This window comes from Ochotona princeps, chromosome 21 (assembly GCF_030435755.1).
Source record: "Ochotona princeps isolate mOchPri1 chromosome 21, mOchPri1.hap1, whole genome shotgun sequence".
NCBI classification, from domain to species: domain Eukaryota; kingdom Metazoa; phylum Chordata; class Mammalia; order Lagomorpha; family Ochotonidae; genus Ochotona; species Ochotona princeps.
In genome coordinates, this window is record NC_080852.1 from 27,813,458 (window position 1) to 27,832,445 (window position 18,988).

The following is an 18,988-nucleotide window of genomic DNA, read 5'->3' on the forward strand; positions in this document are numbered from 1 at the left end:
AATCCTCAGTTTTTATAGTTTTCCCCAATTTTTCATCATTATGTTATGCCTCATTTGACAAGGTTTTTTGTTTGCTTTTAGCATTTTGCCTGTGTTAACTTTCTAAAAACATTCAATTATGTGATCAAAATAAGCTGGGAAACTCATCTGGGTGACTTTGGGGTTTCACCCCCTGACATTTCATGGTAGTGAAGTTTTGTGCATTTGTGCAGTTGTCCCAGCAGAGAGCCTGTGATTGTGGTTGTCACTGCACCTCACCCTGTGTCCTGACTGCTCTTCTTTCTGCCGATTCTAGCTGCCCACTGCTGAAGCTGCCCCTGCCGGGCACAGGACCTGTGGAATTCTCCACCCCTGTGAAGGACTACTCACCCCCACTCGCGGACTCTGACCACAGACACGCAGAGGCTGCCGAGCAGCCAGACTGGGTACGTGCTGGCCCACTGCTGAGGAGAGCCCAAGGCTGGGCAGGTACAGCCAAGGCCTTCTGTGAATGAGGCTGAGCCCCCTTAAGCCCCAGCTGTAACTTTATGTGCTTAAACTGCTTTACAGAGGTACCAGAAATCTTGAGTTGCATGTTGAATGAGTTAACTTTTATTGTAAGAAGGCACCAAGTGATGCAGAAGTGACTGTCCTAGAAAACCTGGGGTCTGCAGTTGACCTGGCCGTGACCAGCTGCACCTGGGTCACCCCTGGGCTGGTCACACCATATGAAGAGCCAGGTGTGACTAGCCATCGCTTCTCACAGCCACCCCCGCCCCTTACAGCCATTCCTCCTCACCCCTGAGCGGGCACGAGAACAGCTAAGCAACTATAGGGTGTTCTGACATCAGAGCCCCAACACTAGCATGTGTCTTATGCAAATAATTGTTTCAGGTTTGTTAGGTCTTACAGCTTCGGTTAAAAAGTAGAGGTTTTAGAGTTTTCCACAAGTAAGAAAGCCGAGGCCCAGCATGAAATGCCTCAGATGTCAGGTGGCAGGGGATCAACCCTGGATCAGAGCTCTCGGTTTAACCCCAGCCCTCCACTTCTCATGGACCATGCTTCCCAGATGAATCTCCAGGCTGAGCACTGACACAAATGCGGAGTCAATAGTCTCCTTGCAGATGAGGGGTTCAGGTGCAGGAACTAACCTACCTGACTCTGTACTCCATGTCTGGAACTCGGACAGGCTCGTGGTGGGTGGAGTGCATCAGACCTGCTGGGCCTGTGATTGAGGAGGAGAAGCCAAGTGCTCCCCTCCCGCCTCACCTTTCCTCTATGGGATAATGTCACTTGTTATGGCCTGGCTGTTAAATCCTTGCCTTGCATGCTCCAGGATCCCATATGGATGTTGGTTCATATCCTGGCTGCTCTACTTCCCAAACAGCTCCCCTACTTGTGATCTGGGAAAGCAGTAGAGGACAACACAAAGTCCTTGGGCCTTGCACCCATGTGGGAGACCTGGAAGAAACTTTAGGCTCCTGGCTTTGGATTGGCTCAGCTCCGGCTGTCGTGGCCACTTAGGGAGTGAACCAGTGGGTGGAAGATCTTTCTGTAAATCTGTAACTTGATAAGAGCTTGCCTGTGCTGTTGCTAAGAGAGGATGTATTGCAGCTACCTCTGTTATTGGTGGGAAGTACACAGCCCTGGCTCTCCGTGATGCTTGCTGTCATGTCCCAGCTCAACCACTAGCTCACTATGGAACCTTCTAGGTTCAAAACTTCATTAATCTCTTAAAGCAGTTTGACCACGTGATGGCTCCTAGATCCTAGCAAGGTAGGCCATGGATGTCTCCTTGCTATTGTAGTTGAGTGGGCCTGATGGTACAGAAGGTGTTTCCCAGGCAGGTGCAGGTCCTAAGACTTTGGGCTGTCCTTTCCTACTATCCCAGTCCACAAGCAGGGAGTGGAAGGGAAGTGGAGTATACAGGACGTGAATGTGATGCCAGCGCTGGCATGTGGAGGATTAGCCAGCTGAGCTATTGCACCAGCCCTGTAAATCTTTTTTTTTTTTTTAAGTTTTATTTATTTTTAATGGGAAGCCAGTTATACAGAGAGGAGGAGAGACAGAGAAGAAGATCTTCCATTTTCTGGTTTACTCCCCAAGTAGCCACAATGGCCGGAACCGAGCTAATCTGAAGCCCGGAGCCAGGAGCTTCTTCCCAGTCTCCTACGCAGGTGCAGTGTCCCAAGGCTTTGGCCTGTCCTTCACTGCTTTCCCAGGCCACAGGAGGGAGCTGGAAAGGAAGTGGGGCTGCCAGAATTAAAACCGGTGCCATATGGGATCCCAGCACACATGAAAGGTGAGGACTTTAACCACTAGGCTCCCATGCCGGTGGTGTTTATTTACCTCCTGTAAATAAATCTTTAAAAATAAAATGATAGGTTCAGCCTTGTAGTTTGGTAACTTTGCTCTCCCATCGTCAGCCAGGTGATAAAGACAGCAACAGAGCACCTGCCCTTGGCCACAGGTTTGGGATGGGGACCAAAGTTTCTAAAGGAAAAAACAGGAGAGTCTGGGGTGGCATACCTCAGGATGTACTGTCCACACCAGGAAACCCAGACTCCCTCCCCTCCTCCATTCTTCCCTCTGACCAGTGTCCCTCGTGTGCCTGACAGGATGATGTCCTCACAGAAGGAAGCTCACCCTCACTGGGAAGGCAAGACAAAGGTGTTTAAAGTTTAAAATAAATAAATATATAAATATATAAATATATGCGCTAAAAAATAGGAACCAGTTGAAAGAGCTACCAGTGGCCATTGGTTGGACAGTTTTTGCAACAAAGCAAAGTAATATTGAATTATAACTCAGAATATAAAATAAAGATTCATGAGTTACACTGATTCACTGAATAAGGAAATGAGGGACAATAATTCTTGGACCAAAGAAATCTGAACAATTTATGTGGATACTTCTCTTTCCAGGAGGAGGAGCATAAGTTCTACTCCTGAGGTGTGGGTTTTTCCTGGTGACTTCCTTCCAGAACATAGTACAGGGAGGGGAGAAGCCTGACATGTCCTTGGGTGACCAAGGTTAATGTTAGGAGCAGCCAGTCACGTGGATTACATGTGCCCCTAATGCGTGAAGTGGGGGGGCGCTTGCCCTCTGAGGTCTTCCTCTACCAAACCATTGGTGCCATTTTAGCTTGAGTGAAACATCAAATAGTAAATGAAGTCTGAGCAGCAGTCACAAGTCCAGGGGAGCCTCATGAGACGCTACATATGTGGTGTCAGGTGGGATCCTGGGAAAGGAGGAGAAAACTAAGGAAATCCAAAGTTACCCTTGGACTTGGGTTTTTTTAGAAGGAACACTACACAGGGGAAGTGTCATTCTGGGCTTGTAAATGGTATTTAAGATTTTTACACATAAAGGTTTATTTGTGCTGTAAAGTTTTTGGTATTAATTGTTTTTTTAAAAGACATTCTAATAGATGTATTTAACATCTCATTGTGATTTTAGTTTGCATTTCCCAGATTAATGATAATGATCTTCTTTTGGAAGTGCATGTTGTCTTTGCCTGTCTGCCTTTGTCAAGCGTGGGTTGAATTGTTTTGATTCCTTTTCAGTGAATTGTGGATTTTTCTGTATATTAGAAATCTTGGCTCTCTTGTCCCATAGTCCTCCTCCTCCCCTTAGCTGAGGTCCTTCCATGTGGGTTGAGAGCTGCATCCTGCAGTTGGGCCTTTTCGTGTCTTCCTGAAGGACTCAATGCGGTACCTGTGACCTGTTGTCCCTGAGGAGGTCTGGCCCTCCAGCATGGAGAGGAGGGACACTGAGGATCCCTGCTGGTGCTCCAGGCATGTGCCCCTTGTGTCACTGTCTCCAGGAACATCCCCTCTTCTTAGACCTGGGCCCTGCATCTCCTCTGCGCTACCATCCTGCTGGAGTCGCAGTTCATTGACATTTACATGGCTGGTGTTTTATCCACAGTAGATGCTCAAGAAAAAAAAACAGAATGACTTACTTGGGAGGCGGTGAGTTTGCAGTTTTTCTTGGAGTACGGTTGTGACAAGGTGAGAAGGACCGAGATGAATCTGGTTTGAGCAATGTAGATTTCAGCTTTGTAAACAGTGGGAGCTTGATACAACGGTGAAAGTAGTGATGGAAGCTTCAGACTGAGCTTGGAGAAACTTGGAGACGAAGAGGGCTGTGCGTGGATCGCCAAGTCCAGTTTTCAGTTTGCCGAGGTCCTGGAGAAGGCTGCCAGCATGTTTTCAGCCAGATACTCTGCTAGGTGCTTCATATACGCTGGTTGGTTCGATCGGTCCTCACAGTCATCTGTTGAAGCCTGGGGTTTTAGTCCTGTCTCCTCAGTCTGGGAAGGGCTGAGGCCTGGAGCTGCCATCCAGGGGGCGGTGGAGCTGGACTCTGAGCCAGCTGAGTCTCCAGAGTCCCGTCTTCCACACGCTGCCTTGCCTGTCAGTGCTGCAGCACAAGAGTCAGGAGCCCCTGAGTGACAGGAGTCCTCTGTCATGCTGAAGGAAGCTCGGGGATGTGCTAACCTGGAGCTCCAGGTGGCTCTAAATGTAAAGCCAAGAGCCTGCAGCCCTGGCACAGCTCAAAACCCTAACCTTAGACCAATCCCTGCCTGCCAGATCCACAGAAGTAGCCAGGCTAGTTCTGTCCTGGACTTGAAGACCAGCATTGCAAGGTTTATCCTGGCTGCCTGAGTCTGAAGCCCTGGAGGGGCCTTGCGACAGCAGTGATGGCCAAGAACACCAGACTCAGAGCTTCTCTCCCACATGGCAGGGGCTTGTCCTGCTTCGCCATTCTCTCCATGGAATTCACAGTTTGCGACTGTGCCAACAGGTTGGTTGTAGAGGAAAAATGGGCTTGGGAACCCAAGCTTTAATCCTAGCTGTGCTGCCTGTTAGCTGCATGACCTTAGCTACAGTATTATTATTATTATTATCATCATCATCATCTCTGAGGCTGAGGTTTCCTGTGTTAATCATTAAGCTTAGGGTCCCCCAAGGCTGTGGTGAGGGAGCGGCGGAGGCTGCAGTCAGCTTACCGCTCAGCGCAGTAAGGGTTTGCTTTGCATTTGGTGACACGGCTGGCCATCAGCAGGTCCCTCAGTCTGTGGGCCCAAGCACCTCGGCTCTTTGGCTGAAGGGCCCGTCAGGAAGAGTCCTGATCTGTTGTAAACTCATTACCAACACCATATCCATCCCTTTCACTCTTTGCTGATTATCAGAATAGAGCACCAGATTCAGCCTGCAGGAGATGCAGGTCCTAGGGCCTGTGGGAAGACTCCCTGCCAGTGCTTCCCTGCTAGTGTGGGCATTGGATTCTGCTTGCCCCTGGGTTTCCTTTCTCTTCCAAGGTCTCCTCTGCTTTTACATTTGCTGTCTGGGACTCAAGTATGGGTAGTGAGAGGACCCTGCATTGGAGTGTGGGACTGTGTCCCCATTACCCTGTTAGTGTCTGCCTGCTGCCTGTTGGCAGCTGCACCTCATGGGCCAGAGGTCTCAGGACACAGGTTCAAGGGCTGGAGAACGCATGCCTCCCAGCAGGATGCCTCACTGCTTATCCTTCTCGTGGGGTAACTTGGTTCAATTCAGGAGGTTCAGGAGGGCGCTTGCTCAGGACCATATCCTTTGACTACCTCGCCTTACCTGTAGGTGTCCCTTCCCTGCTTCCTGAACCTCCCAAATAACTATTAGACTTGTAGTCATCCTCTGAGAACAAAGACAGGGCCCAGGCCAATGCCTGTTCGCTTAGCACCATACAAGAATTCGGATGCCCAAAAGAGGGCTCATGCATAGATGAGGAGTCAGTAGAATTATTTTGAACTGCTGGACTGATATTTGAAAGAGCTAGAAAGATGTGGTTTTCCTGCTTTGACGATTTAGCTGGAAGTTGGCAGAGATCATCTGGTCTGGCCACAGAGGGAGGCCCTGCCAAGGCTGGGGAGCAAGGCTGGGCAGAAGTCTACTTCGGGGTGGATTTATCTGATAAGGTTTCCTGGCTTGGAGCAAAGGCAAGTGAGCTCTGGGTTTTACCAGGGTTGGTGGGTGTTTGAGAGGTAGCAGATTCCTATGGAAACATGAAAGGGTTGGGGCTCCTCCCCTCAGTAGGATTATGGTGATAATCATATATTCACTTCCAAGCAGAAATCCAAATGGATTCAGGGAGTAGGATGCTTGGGTGACAATACTGGTTTTGGCATCAGTTTGCACATTATTGAAATAGTGGCCTGCATGCTCCAGCTGGGGAGAAGACACTTGTGTAGGAAGGAGGCTGGAGGTGGAATCACAGCCAGGGAGCTGTCCCACCATGGAAATGGTCCTAAGGGGTCTGGGGATTCAGGGGGCCTGAGGGTGGGCGTGGAAAGTCCTGGAAGGGCAGTGGTCAGAGGAGATGGTAAGTGCAGTCAGCCTGTGACTGAAGGTTTTCATGAGAGTGTCGTGTCTCAGATGTCAGAGATGACCCTCTGGGAGAGGCTCCTGTCCAGCTCAGGTGTGTGCACTGTGTTGAGTGGAAGAGTTGCCCAGGCTGGAACCTGTAGTGGACAGATCCATGAGAGTGCCTCTGTACCTCCTGACGGCCTGGCTGAGGGCTAGATGGACATCTGTCCCCAGGGCCCACATTAGACACATCATTCACTTAAGCTACGTAAGGGCACAGGTGGTTGCTTCAAATTGTTCCTTTGTGTCCAGTGGCCCAGGAGACAGCTTGTTGTGCCTGGTTGATGTCTTGGCTCCTGCCTAGTGAAAACTTGGAATTTGGTATTGTTATATGCTCAGTGGCTATCCCTTGATCCACATGTGTGCCATGCTGTGCAGACCTGTGGACCTGCATCCCTCAGCCAGGTCTGTTTCCAGCTGATGCTTTCCTCAGGCACTCCTGCACCTCAACAACATGGGCCTTTCTTGGTTGACTGGATAAGACTCCACACAGCTTGTCTGGCTTGCCACCTAACTTGCCTCATGCGCCTGTGATTTCTGTTCTTCCTGCCAGGACTCCTGACCAGGCTGGCTGTGTTTGCAGTGTGCCTTACTCCTCAGATATCCTCCCATCCACCTTTCCCCTGTCCTGTGGCTCCATTCAGTTGACCCAGCACACAGTTCAGGCAAGCTTTGCCACACACAGCACTGCAGGTGAACCCTGTGGTCACTGCTGTGCCTTCAGGGGTGGTCAGCAGGTTCCATTGAAATAAGAGTGCCCTGTGTGGAGGGGATCCTGGGTTTGAGTCTTGAAAGGCTCTGTGCCTCTGCTTCCCTTGGGCTGGCTGGGGACTAACAGGCCTGCCTGTTGGGTGCTGGTGTTTCTGGTCAGCCTTTGGCTCTGCATACACTGTCTGTGAGGGTGGCACACATGGACACTTCAGTGCTGCAGGTGAATGGCATCGTACACTTTTCCCCATAACAAGGAAGTTGAAATCCAGAAAACCAACAGCATTCTAAGGCTGTACACTTGGAGAGCCGGGACTTCAGTGGGTTGGGGGTGGGGGTCTTCCGAGTTTCACACAGAACAGCCTTGCTGCAGCAGGCAAAACCAGGCGCAGTAAGACAGGCTGCATCCTTGTGGGAGCTAAGGGTCTGTCATGTGGGCAGGAGACAAATCCCCCGGAGGGCAGATGGTCACTGTTATATGTTTTATGGGGTAGATGGCTTCTTTCACAAGCTAGTGTGAAAGCAGCCATAGGTGATGATGATGATGGAGTAGCCGTGGACTGCTCCCGGAAAACCTGATACAGGAGAACGAGGGCTGTTGACTTACTTCTGGTCCCACAGTGCTTTGCCCATAGGAGATGCTCAATGCCCTGTGCTTCTCCCTCCTGCTCTGAGCTGACTTTTCGGCCCCCTGCTCTGTTTCTTCCACAGTATGTGGGTGCCCCAGTGGCGTACATTCAGCAGATATTTGTCAAGTCCTCAGTATCTCCCTGGCACAAGAACCTCCTGGCAGTCGATGTGTTCCGCTCACCCCTGTCCCGGGCATTCCAACTGGTAGAAGAGATCCGGAACCACGTGCTGAGAGACAGGTACTCATTCCTGTCCTGGTCCCCCCGAATACCATTCAGAGTGGAAGTGAGAGTTACAGTCCTTGGTGTAAGTTCCCTGAGCCAGATCTGCAGAAATAAAGCAAGGAAGAGGGAAGCTCAGCTAGCCTTACATTTCTGGGTGTCTTGTGACCCGCCCCACCCCCCCAGGTGCATTTCCGCTGTAGATATGCCCGTGGCCCAAAGGGAGTCTTGAGCTTCAGCGCAGAACAGATATCCCTGGAGCTGATGTGGAACTCTTGTGGCTTCCTGCCTGTGGGTTAGGAGATGGGCATGTAGAGGTGGCTCTGGTGACAAGAAGCAAACCCTGCCTGGGGATGTCTTCAGAGCCAGGCCCCTGCTTATCAGCAAGTCTCTTGAGTGTGCCAGCCTCTCAGGCTCTCGCAGCTGTTTGTTTTAGTGAGACGACAGCTTTGACAAGCATGCTGGTACACTAGATGAAGCCCCTAACTTTCTGCTTATCCCACTGGCCCACCAGCTTGGCTGGATTGTTATAGTGAGTGGGGCAGTCATGCGGCCATAATCCCCATGCTTGTCTTTTCTTGGAGGTGATGGGCTTTGGGATTCCAGGTACATTTTGAAGACCGGAGATGTGTAGTTTTGTTGTTAACCTCCTGGAGATATTTTCCTCTGCTGTCCTCATTGTCAGGCTCTTTGGTGACACCAGGAAGCAGATAAAGGACATTTAGGAACCTAGTGGTGACAGGGGTTGACCCTGAAGTGCAGTGGGCCTACCCTGAGCTGGCAGACATAGCAGGTGCCTTATCCTGTCTCCTGCACAGCTCTGGGCCCAGGAGCCTGGAGGAGGTGTGCTTGCAGGTGACTGACTTGCTGCCAGGCCTCAGGAAGCTCCGAAACCTGCTCCCTGAGCATGGGTGCCTGCTGCTGTCCCCCGGCAATTTCTGGCAAAATGATCGGGAACGCTTCCATGCTGATCCGGACATCATCAGGACCATCCACCAGCATGAGCCCAAAACCCTGCAGACTTCGGCCACACTCAAAGGTAGCCCCGGGCTCGGCAGCGTGGCCTAGTGGCTAAGGTCCTCGCCTTGATCCCATATGGCCGCTGGTTCTAATCCCGGCAGCTCCACTTCCTCTCTATCTCTCTTCCTCTCAGTATATCTGACTTTGTAATTAAAAAAAAAAAAAAAAAAAAAAAAGGTAGCCCCTCATGGGTTCCTATAAGGGGTGCCAGCTCTGGCTTGGGGGCACTCCCCCTAATGAGAGGTTCTTTCTTGTTTCCTGAGGGGCTGGAGGGAAAGCATCCTCTGTTGATTTCTTTGTCAGTACCTGCTGTTTCTGTCCCTAGACTTGCTGTTTGGTGTTCCTGGGAAGTACAGCGGGGTGAGCCTCTACACCCGGAAGAGGATGGTCTCATACACCATTACTCTGGTCTTCCAGCACTACCATGCCAAGTGAGGGCCCTGCCTAGGGTTGTGGGGTGACAGGAAGCTGTGTTCAGAATGTTCCCTGGGAACCTGGGCAATGTTTAGGTCTCCTATTGAAGTGTTTCTGTCCTTAGCTTAGATGACGGGGTATTGTCTGTACTCACAGGTGGGTGGCCAGTCAGATGGTTAGGAATAAGGGGTGGGACTAGTGTTGTGGCTCATCTGGTTAAGCTGCCAGATGCAGTGTTAGCATCTCAAAGAGTAGCAGTTTAACTTCTGGCTACTCTGCTTTCAATCCAACTCTCTGCCAGTGTGCCTAGCAAGGCAGTGCAGATGGCCCAAGTATTTGGGCCCTTGCCACTCATGTGAGAGACCCAGATGAAGCTCTGGGCTGCAAGCTTCAGTCTGGGTCAGTCTTGGCTATTGCAGGCATTTGAGGAGTAAGCCAGCAGGTGGAAGATCTCCCTCTATCTACCCCTTCCTACCTCTGTTATTTCCTTCTCTGTTGTTCTGCATTGCAAATAAATCTTTTTTTAAAAAAGGTGGAGCCAGCACTGTGGTGTATTGTGTTAAGCTGCTGCTTGCAGAGCTAGCATCCAGTGTGGGAGCCGGTTTGAGTTCTGACTTGTTCACTCCTGATGCAGCTCCCTGCTAATATACCTGGGGAATCAGCAGAAATGGCCCAGATCCTTGGGCCCCTGCACCCATATGGTAGATCTGGAAGAGACCCCTGATTTCTGGCTCAGCCTGGCCTAGCCTTGACCATTGCCAGCATTTGGAGAGTGAACCAGAGAATGGAAAGTCAGCCCCCTCCCTGTCCCCCCTCTCCAACTTCCTTTCAAATAATTGGAAGAAAAGATCTTAGGAAAGAAGAGGTAGCAGATGAAAGTAGGACCAGAAATGTCAGTGTCTCTCAAGTCTGGAAGAGGGTTGTGGCCTAGGCGTCCCAAAGGAGCATTGCCACAGCTGCAGGGGCCCCCAGTAGTGCCTCCAGTCAGCCTGGTGAGGGATGAGGGGAGAAGGGGAAGCTTTGGAGACAACCTTTCCAGCTTTGTCATTTTTCCAAAGCCCCTGGAAATGAGAGAAATTCAGAGGCCCAGCACAGGAGGCCTGATGGGCCCCTTTCTGGGGGTTGCCAGTGTCCCTGGGCCAAGAGGGATATTTTATGTACCCCTTCCTGCTTCATGACCAGGTTCCTGGGCAGCCTGCGTGCCCGCCTCATGCTTCTGCACCCGAGCCCCAACTGTAGCCTTCGGGCTGAGAGCCTGGTGCACGTGCACTTCAAGGAGGAGATCGGGGTCGCCGAGCTCATCCCCCTCGTGACCACCTACATCATTTTGTTTGCCTACATCTACTTCTCCACACGTAGGTCCATGGCAGGGGGTGGGGGCTTTCTCCAGCCAAATGGGCGATCTCACACCACCCCCTTCCCTGCCTCTGGAGGCAACTTGCACAGAGATGAACCTGGGGGTTCCCAGAGCCAGGACTTTAACCCCCATTGAGTGCAAGGGGCTCAGGTGGGTCCTCTGAATTCTTGGAAAAGGACCTCCCCTGGGTCCAGGTTCTTAGAGGATGTTCTTTGTCCATGAGACTGGGAAGCATTAAACCAGGAGCTTCCCTGGTCTCTGCTGACAGGACACATGACCCTGGGTGCTGTGAGTTGGGGGTTGGGGAAGCTGTCGCCCTGATGTACTCTCTCTGTCCTCCAGGCAAGATCGACATGGTCAAGTCCAAATGGGGACTAGCCCTGGCTGCCGTGGTCACAGTGCTCAGCTCGCTGCTCATGTCTGTGGGGCTCTGCACACTCTTCGGCCTGACGCCCACCCTCAATGGCGGGTAGGTCCCCAGGAGGTCCTCAGGCCAGAGAGCCTGGCACAGCTGGGCACTTAGTCCTTCCTGATGTGGGTGCTTGCTGTCATCTCAGGTCCACACTATGACATTAAGTGATACAAGTCCTTTGAGCTGCCAAAGGACTTGTATGGGAGACCCAGTTTTCATTCCATGCTCTAGCTTTGGCCTGACTCAGCCCTGGCTTTGTGGCCATTTGGGAAGTGAACCATGGGATGGGATAGCTGTTTCAACTTTTTGTCATTCTGCAGCTCACATAAATAAATAAATCTTCAGAGAATACTAAAATAGGTCATATTGGAGTAAGATGAGAGGTGCAGGCAGATTGTCACTTCTGCTACTCCTCTCTGAATCCCCATCTGGGAGGTCTCTGTGTTTGCTGTCTGACTTCAGTCTCGCTGGCTCTCTGCTCCCCTCTTCCTAACAGATGGACCTGCCCCCCCTCCTTGGCTTGCCAGGCTTGTTGTGGGAAAAGCACCTTTGTCTTAGAACTTTACTCCTAGAACCGCCACTTCCTCTCAAACCTGGTGGTGGGAGACATTACTCACTCCCTGCACCCCCCCCCCACTCAGGGTCTGCCCTCACTTGGGCCCCGCTGGGAGATCCGGCAAGGTGGAGCCCATGTTCTGGTGGAGCTGTGTGAGACCAAGGGCTCAGGCAATGTGTAAGGTTTGCTTTAGGAAAGTTGTTGTTCTGCACCACAGCTTCACAGCATAGGTGTACAGGGTGCTAGGCTGGGTCCAACCTACTTTCACTGAGTTAGGATGGCTTGGGTTAGAACTACGACATGGGGCCATGGCCACAGTCACTTCAGCCAAGCCCATAGCATCTGGCTTAGGAAGGGCCTAGGGAGGGTGGTACTGTCTGGAGTGGTAGCGGAACCCTCCCTCAGGGCCTCCTCTGTGCTGGGTTGCTGGCCCCTTGACCTGGGAGCCTGCCTGAAGCTGAGAGCTGTATAGACAGGGTCTACTGGATGAGGGTGGGAGAGGAGGCATGGATGGGAGTTGCTTAGCACCTGGAAACTTGGAACTCCATAACCTACCGTGAGCTCAAGACTGGGGACCCCAGCCCTGTGCTGGGCACCTACCACAGCACTGTCCTTGCCCTTCTGTCTAGGGAAATTTTCCCCTACCTTGTGGTGGTGATTGGGTTAGAGAACGTGTTGGTGCTCACCAAGTCAGTGGTCTCCACGCCGGTGGACCTTGAGGTGAAACTGCGGATTGCCCAAGGTAAGATAGGAGAGGACCAGGGGCACTGAGGTGGAGAGGGCCTCCCCTTGTTGTATTGGGACCCATGAGGAAGCTTGCTTTGCTCTGGCCTCCAGTGTCCATGCAGTAGTCACCAGGCCCTGGCAGCATGAAACATGACCATGGGGTCATGGACCCGTCCTCGGTCCTGGCTCATGGGTCAGCAAGAAGGCAAAGTGGACTGCTTCAGGGCTCATGTTTGGAGATGGCCTTCAAGCGAATCAGTGCCTTGTTGTTTCTCTTCCTACCTTATTCCTTCCTGTTCTGTTTCTCCCTCTTCTCCTGATTAGAGCCCCGTCTTGTACTCACCAGGCCTCCCAAGTGGGGCGAGCAGCTTGGCATTGGGCATGGTCTGGGGCACTTCATGGTAGACTGCTGCCTCAGAGTGCTGGGCCTGCACACTCCTCTACCCTTCAGACGAGCACCCTCTTTTCAGAGGGAGGTCATGTGCCGCTCTGTGCTCTGGTGTCATCCCACAGGCCTAAGCAGCGAGAGCTGGTCCATTATGAAGAACATGGCGACAGAGCTGTGCATCATCCTCATAGGCTACTTCACCCTAGTGCCTGCCATCCAGGTGAGGCCCCAAGGCCTGCTGCTCAGAGGTTGCTATGCAACCTAGGCAGGTGCACTCCTCTTGGTCCATGAGACGGGACCTCTTTGAGTGCAAGCTGCTTGCATTGCATCCTGGGCTCTGGAGTAGAGCTCTTCGCCAGGCAGGCTTTGCCTTGAATCCCTGCTATTTACTCTCTCCTGCCTGTTGGTCTGTTCAGCCACTTGGCAGGAGGTTCTGTGTTCCTAGTAAAAGCCAATGACAGGCTGTGCGGCTGAAGACTGCCCAGGCAGCAACACTGTGAGACCCCTGAACTAGTCCCTTCTTGTCTTCCTCCGAGGCCCTGTCCCATGGCCTGGCCTGCTGACCCGTGGAAGGGTGGACCCTCACCAAGGAAGGAGAGGAGAGACAGACCTGAGCTGAGTTGGGAAGCCAGGAGGGGAAGAATGGGCTTTCCCCAGGGCTGCTGGGGATTGGGCAGGAACAGAGAGAGCCAAAAGGTGCCAGGCTTTCCTCCTGAAGAAAGTGGCACCTGCAGGTGGTGCAGGAGTGGGGTGTTAGCTGACATGACCACAGTGCCTATGTGTGCCACACCCTGTCTTCCTAGCTTAGACTTGAGTTGAGGCTGGTGATGTGCCAGCCGTCTCACACAGAGGCATGGGGGAGGAAAATGGAGATCTCCTCTAGTGACAGAGGCTCAGTTCAGAGTGAATCCCCCTGCTCCCTCACCCTAGCTTCACTGTGTCGTGGCTGGCAAACGTAGCTCAGGGCCTCAAGATCAGACCTTGACACTGGCTAGGTGTAGTATAGGATTGATGCTAGAGTCAGTAGGTGGGGATTTGGGGGAAAAGGACCATTAACAAAACAAAACATTGAAGGGGGGGTGGGGTGGGGTGTGTGTGTGTGTGTGTGTGTGTGTGTGTACACACACTGCCCTCTGGTGGTGGTGTGTGTCTCTACTGCCCTCTGGTGGGCATGGGTTGCCCTGCTGGCGCTGCCCCCACTGTGCTAGGGGCTTGTCTCCTGTGCCCTGCCTGCAGATTCTGGCCCCTCCACCCCTGCGTGCTGTCATTCCAGGAGTTCTGCCTCTTCGCTGTTGTGGGCCTGGTGTCTGACTTCTTCCTGCAGATGCTTTTCTTCACCACTGTCCTGTCTATTGACATTCGCCGCATGGAGGTAGGCCTGGCCTGAGCCCTGCCTTGCCACTCTCCTCCTGAGCCCTGAAGACCTTGGGCAGGGGCAGAGTTCCCATGCCCATAGCCTCTGGACAATAGACCTGGACCCTGACCACTGTGCTGTCAACAGCTTGCAGACCTGAACAAGCGGCTGCCCCCAGAGGCCTGTTTGCCCCCAGCCAAGCCACTGGGGCGTCCAGTACGTTATGAGCGGCCACTGGCTGTGCGGCCGTCCACACCCCACACCATTACACTGCAACCTTCTTCATTCCGGAACCTGCGGCTCCCCAAGAGGCTGCGTGTCATCTACTTCCTGGCCCGCACCCGCCTGGCACAGCGCCTGATCATGGTACCCGGCCCATGCCCCACACTGGCCCACTGGTTGCCATGCTTGCTTTTAGGTGCTGATGGCTGGCTTTGGGAAACTGCCCATCATGCTCTCCCTGCCCAGATGATGGTGGTCCTTGAGGATCCACGTTCATCTGAGGGATCCTCAGGCGGAGGCATTGCTGTCTGCCCAGAGTGAGCCAGGGCAGGAGCTGTTGGACAGGGTGCACTGGGTTGGGGTTTGCTGGCTGCTGTAGGCCCCAGGACGCCAAGCAGAGTGAACATTAGGCAGCAGTGCCACTTCCTGGGAAATTAGAAAGGCTGAGCCTTCTGGGCAGGTCTGGCAGCTCCCTCCCTCTCTTCCCCTGCCCCACTCCCTGACCTCAGGGATGGGCAGCAGCCTTCGGGCCCCAGCTGAGGTGGCAGGAGGGTCGAGGAAGTTCTGTGTCATACCTGAGAATTCTCCAGTGTTTTTTCTGGTCAGGAAATCCAACCTGTGACCATGGAAAAGGGAACCAGTCACTGCTGCTGTAGCATATGCCGGCATGTGGTCGTGGGAGGGCTTGGAAGGGAGAGGACAGCTTAGGGTCCTTGACCTCGGAGGGCCCTGTGCTGCCTGCTTCAAGCTACTGAGACACAGTGTCCCCTGAAGGCAGGTACTGTTGTCTGGATTGGCATACTGGTGTACACAGACCCGGCTGGGCTGCGCACCTACCTCGCTGCCCAAGTGACAGAACAGAGCCCACTGGGTGAGGGTGCCCTGGCTCCCGTGCCAGTGCCTAGTGGTGTGCTACCTGCCAGCCACCCGGACCCTGCCTTCTCCATCTTCGCACCCGATGCCCCGAAGCTTCCTGAAAACCAGACGCTGCCAGGTGAGCAGCCTGAGCCTGGGGGTTCCCCAGAGGGTGTGCCTGACGGCCCTGTCCCAGAGGTAACCTGGGGGCCTGAGGATGAGGAACTCTGGAGGAAGCTGTCCTTCCGCCACTGGCCCACGCTCTTCAGCTACTACAACATCACACTGGCCAAGAGGTGAGCCGAGCCCTGTTAGTTGCCACTGTCTCTACTCCTGCTCCCCAAAACATAGCCTTCTCCTGTGGGACAGCCAAGGGTGTGGATTCTGCATTTCATTTCAATTAGAGTTCACAGGTTTCTAAGATAGGAACTGGTGAACCAATAGCTAGGCCTGTTACTTGAGCTGGGGAGGGACTTGCTGTGTCCCCGCCCTCAGATCTGGAGGCCTCCCTGGGGAGGGAGGGTATTGGGCTTGTGGGGTATACCAGTAAGGTGGCACCTGCTGGTACCTAGGTACATCAGCCTGCTGCCTGTCATCCCCGTCACGCTCCACCTGAACCCCAGGGAGGCCTTGGAAGGGCGGCACCCTCAGGATGGCCAGAGTGCCTGGCCCCGGCCTGGGCCAGTGCCTGCTGGGCACTGGGAGGCTGGACCCAGGGGCCCAGGTGAGGCGCAGATGCACGGAGACGTCACACTATACAAGTAAGACTTGGCTGGGGGTGGGGAGTGGGAGTCGGGACCTGGGGCTACCCCTCACACACCCCACTTACCCATAGGGTGGCGGCGCTGGGTCTGGCAGCGGGCATTGTCCTTGTGTTGCTGCTGCTCTGCCTCTACCGCGTGTTGTGCCCACGCAATTATGGGCAGCCTGGCGGTGGGTCTGGGCGGCGGCGGCGTGGGGAGCTGCCCTGTGACGACTATGGCTATGCACCGCCCGAGACAGAGATCGTTCCACTGGTGCTGCGGGGCCACCTCATGGTGAGCGCAAATGTGGTGGGAGGGATAGCAGCTGGCAGCCCTGGGGCCCTGCCCACATTAACTTGTGACTCTTACAGGACATTGAGTGCCTGGCCAGCGACGGCATGCTGCTCGTGAGCTGCTGCCTGGCTGGCCGTGTGTGTGTGTGGGACGCACAGACTGGGGACTGCCTCACACGCATCCCGCGCCTGGGGTAGGTGTGGCCATCCCCACTCCCACTCTTTCTGGGCTCTTCTCATGGGTCCTGGCTCTCGGTCCCCATCCCTCACTCCACCTTCCTCATAGGCAGCGACGGGACAGTGGTGTTGGCAGTGTGCTTGAGGCCCAGGAGAACTGGGAACGGCTCTCGGACAGTGGGAAGGCTGGCCCAGAGGAGTCTGGGGACAGCCCTCCCTTGCGACACCGGCCCCGGGGCCCTCCAGCATCTTCCCTCTTTGGGGATCAACCAGACCTCACCTGCTTAATCGATACCAACTTCTCAGCACGGCCGCTGTCCTCAGAGCCCACTCAGCCGGAACCCCGGCACCGAGTGGGGTGCAACCGTGCTCGAGACTGTCCCGGCTATGACTTTAGTCGCCTGGTACAGCGGGTGTACCAGGAAGAGGAGTTGGCAGCTGTCCACACACCGGCCCCACGGCCACCCTCACCAGGGCCTGTCCTGCCCCCAGCCCCTGAGGATGAGGGGCTCTCTCTTGAGAAGGGCTCCCCTTTCGCCTGGGGCCCCAGCACAGACGGGTCCATCTGGAGCTTGGAGCTGCAGGGCAGCCTCATCGTGGTGGGGCGCAGCAGTGGCCGCCTAGAGGTGGGCAGAAGGACCCCTCCCATGGGACCATGGGCTTTCCTGGGTGGCAGGTGCTCACAGCCTCTGGGTTTGCAGGTGTGGGACGCCATCGAGGGGGTGCTGTGCTGCAGCAGCGAGGAAGTCTCCTCGGGCATCACAGCCCTCGTCTTCCTGGACAAAAGGTGAGGGTGGGGTTCCCTGTCTCCGCCCCCGGCAGGCCTGTCTGAGGCTGTCTGGTCTTGGCTCCCCTCCACTGACTTGTCCTCCTTCCTCTGCCCAGCCCTATCTGTGAGTACGGGGTCACCTAGAGGGGCACGATGACACCCAAATGAGTTTGGGGTCATGTGTTTGTGGTAGGCCCCTAGCAGGGAGACATTGTCTTTCTCACCCTTCTCATTTTTTTTACTCAGTGACCTGCCTGGGTGTGTCAGTGGCATTCTCCAGGGAGTTTTATTGTTTCTTAAGACTGTCTGTGGCCGCTGCTTTGCTGCTTTTGTGCTTGCCCCTGGCTGTGAGTGTTCCTGGGACTCTACACATTCTCCGCAGGCAGGGCCTCGTTCAGCTTCCATATCTGAATGATGAGCCACATTGTTGTCACCATGGCAAGTGAGCTGCCTGACCCGTGCTGTTTTTCCTATTGATGGCACCACCTTCTGGCTGTTTTAAGATTTATTGGAAAGACAGAATGAGAGGACACAGAGCTCTTACACCCACTGATTCACTCCCCTGAAAGGTTCTAATGATTAGGAACTTGGAATACCTCCCAGTCCTTGGGCCATGTTGCACTGCCTGACCAGGTGCATTAGCTGGGAGCTGGATCAGAAGCAGAGCAGCTGGGACTTGAGCCAGTATTCTGATATGGGATGCCAGGATTGTAGGTGGCAGCTTAACTTGCTGTGCCACAATGCCAGTCTTGTACCACTCTTGACTAGAGCCAGAACCTTCTCTCTCCTGGTGCCGTGGCCATCCTTAGCTGTTTCTCCCAGTGACTGCTGCCTTTGTTACTGTCCAGCAGAGCTGCTCAGGCCGAGCTTGGGAGTCCCTCTGTACTGACTGTACACCTTCCTCGCTGTGTCTTTCCTTTTAGCTTTAGGGAAAGCCCAGACATATCAACCTGCCCTCACCTGGTGTTCCATCTCCTGCTGCTCCCCCAGGGTTGCCACAGGACCTGTAGACATTATAGGCAAACAAGTCCGTCTTGGTCTGTTGGCCTGTACCCAGAATTCAGTCAAGCTAAACCAAAGGGAATGGAGTAAGGCAGGCTTAGGTCAAAGCTGCTTTTCTGGGCCGGTCCCTGAGGAGCTGCTGACTAGGGAGGGCTCCTCTGCTGTCCTCACTGGGCCCTCCCAGTATCCCTGGGAGTTGGAAACCATTACTCCCACCCCTCAGATAAACTGAGACCCAGGAGTTTGGAGTCAGACCTGCAGCCAGAGCCCTTACACTTCGCTTGGCCACTTCCCCTTCCACCTCCTGTCTCAAGTCCACAGCTACAAGGGGAGCCACCCTGCCAGCTGCTCTTCTCTTCCAGGATTGTAGCCGCTCGGCTCAACGGTTCCCTGGATTTCTTCTCTTTGGAGACTCACACTTCCCTCAGCCCCCTGCAGTTCAGAGGTCAGAGGTGTGGGGAGGGGGTGGGGCGTGCCTGCTGGGTGCCTGGTACAAGATCCTTCATTGAGCCTGTCATTCTCAGGGACCCCTGGACGGGGCAGTTCCCCATCCTCTCCTATGTACAGCAGCAGTGACACAGTGACTTGTCACCTGACCCACACAGTGCCCTGTGCTCACCAAAAACCCATTACTGCTCTGAAAGCTGCGGCAGGGCGGTTGGTGACTGGGAGCCAGGACCACACACTGAGAGTGAGTACAGCCTGGGTGAAGGGGTGGGGTAAGGAACAGCTTGCAGAGGGCTGGGAGCAAG

At 54.0% G+C, this 18,988-nt stretch overlaps 1 protein-coding gene across 5 annotated transcripts in view; it reads left to right on the forward strand.

Annotated features, from left to right (window-relative positions):
* SCAP (SREBF chaperone) overlaps positions 1-18,988 on the forward strand; it is a 54,873-nt gene that overhangs the window by 34,970 nt on the left and 915 nt on the right. For all 5 annotated transcript variants that reach the window (XM_058678758.1, XM_058678756.1, XM_058678755.1 and 2 more), the window contains exons 3-20: positions 296-425; positions 7,809-7,966; positions 8,767-8,987; positions 9,294-9,399; positions 10,565-10,737; positions 11,082-11,208; positions 12,337-12,449; positions 12,947-13,041; positions 14,095-14,193; positions 14,323-14,541; positions 15,172-15,548; positions 15,825-16,013; positions 16,088-16,289; positions 16,367-16,482; positions 16,575-17,091; positions 17,167-17,252; positions 18,599-18,681; positions 18,761-18,927. In XM_058678758.1, coding sequence (XP_058534741.1) covers positions 296-425; positions 7,809-7,966; positions 8,767-8,987; positions 9,294-9,399; positions 10,565-10,737; positions 11,082-11,208; positions 12,337-12,449; positions 12,947-13,041; positions 14,095-14,193; positions 14,323-14,541; positions 15,172-15,548; positions 15,825-16,013; positions 16,088-16,289; positions 16,367-16,482; positions 16,575-17,091; positions 17,167-17,252; positions 18,599-18,681; positions 18,761-18,927 — 3,178 coding nt within the window. The remainder of the gene's footprint in view (positions 1-295; positions 426-7,808; positions 7,967-8,766; positions 8,988-9,293; positions 9,400-10,564; positions 10,738-11,081; positions 11,209-12,336; positions 12,450-12,946; positions 13,042-14,094; positions 14,194-14,322; positions 14,542-15,171; positions 15,549-15,824; positions 16,014-16,087; positions 16,290-16,366; positions 16,483-16,574; positions 17,092-17,166; positions 17,253-18,598; positions 18,682-18,760; positions 18,928-18,988) is intronic.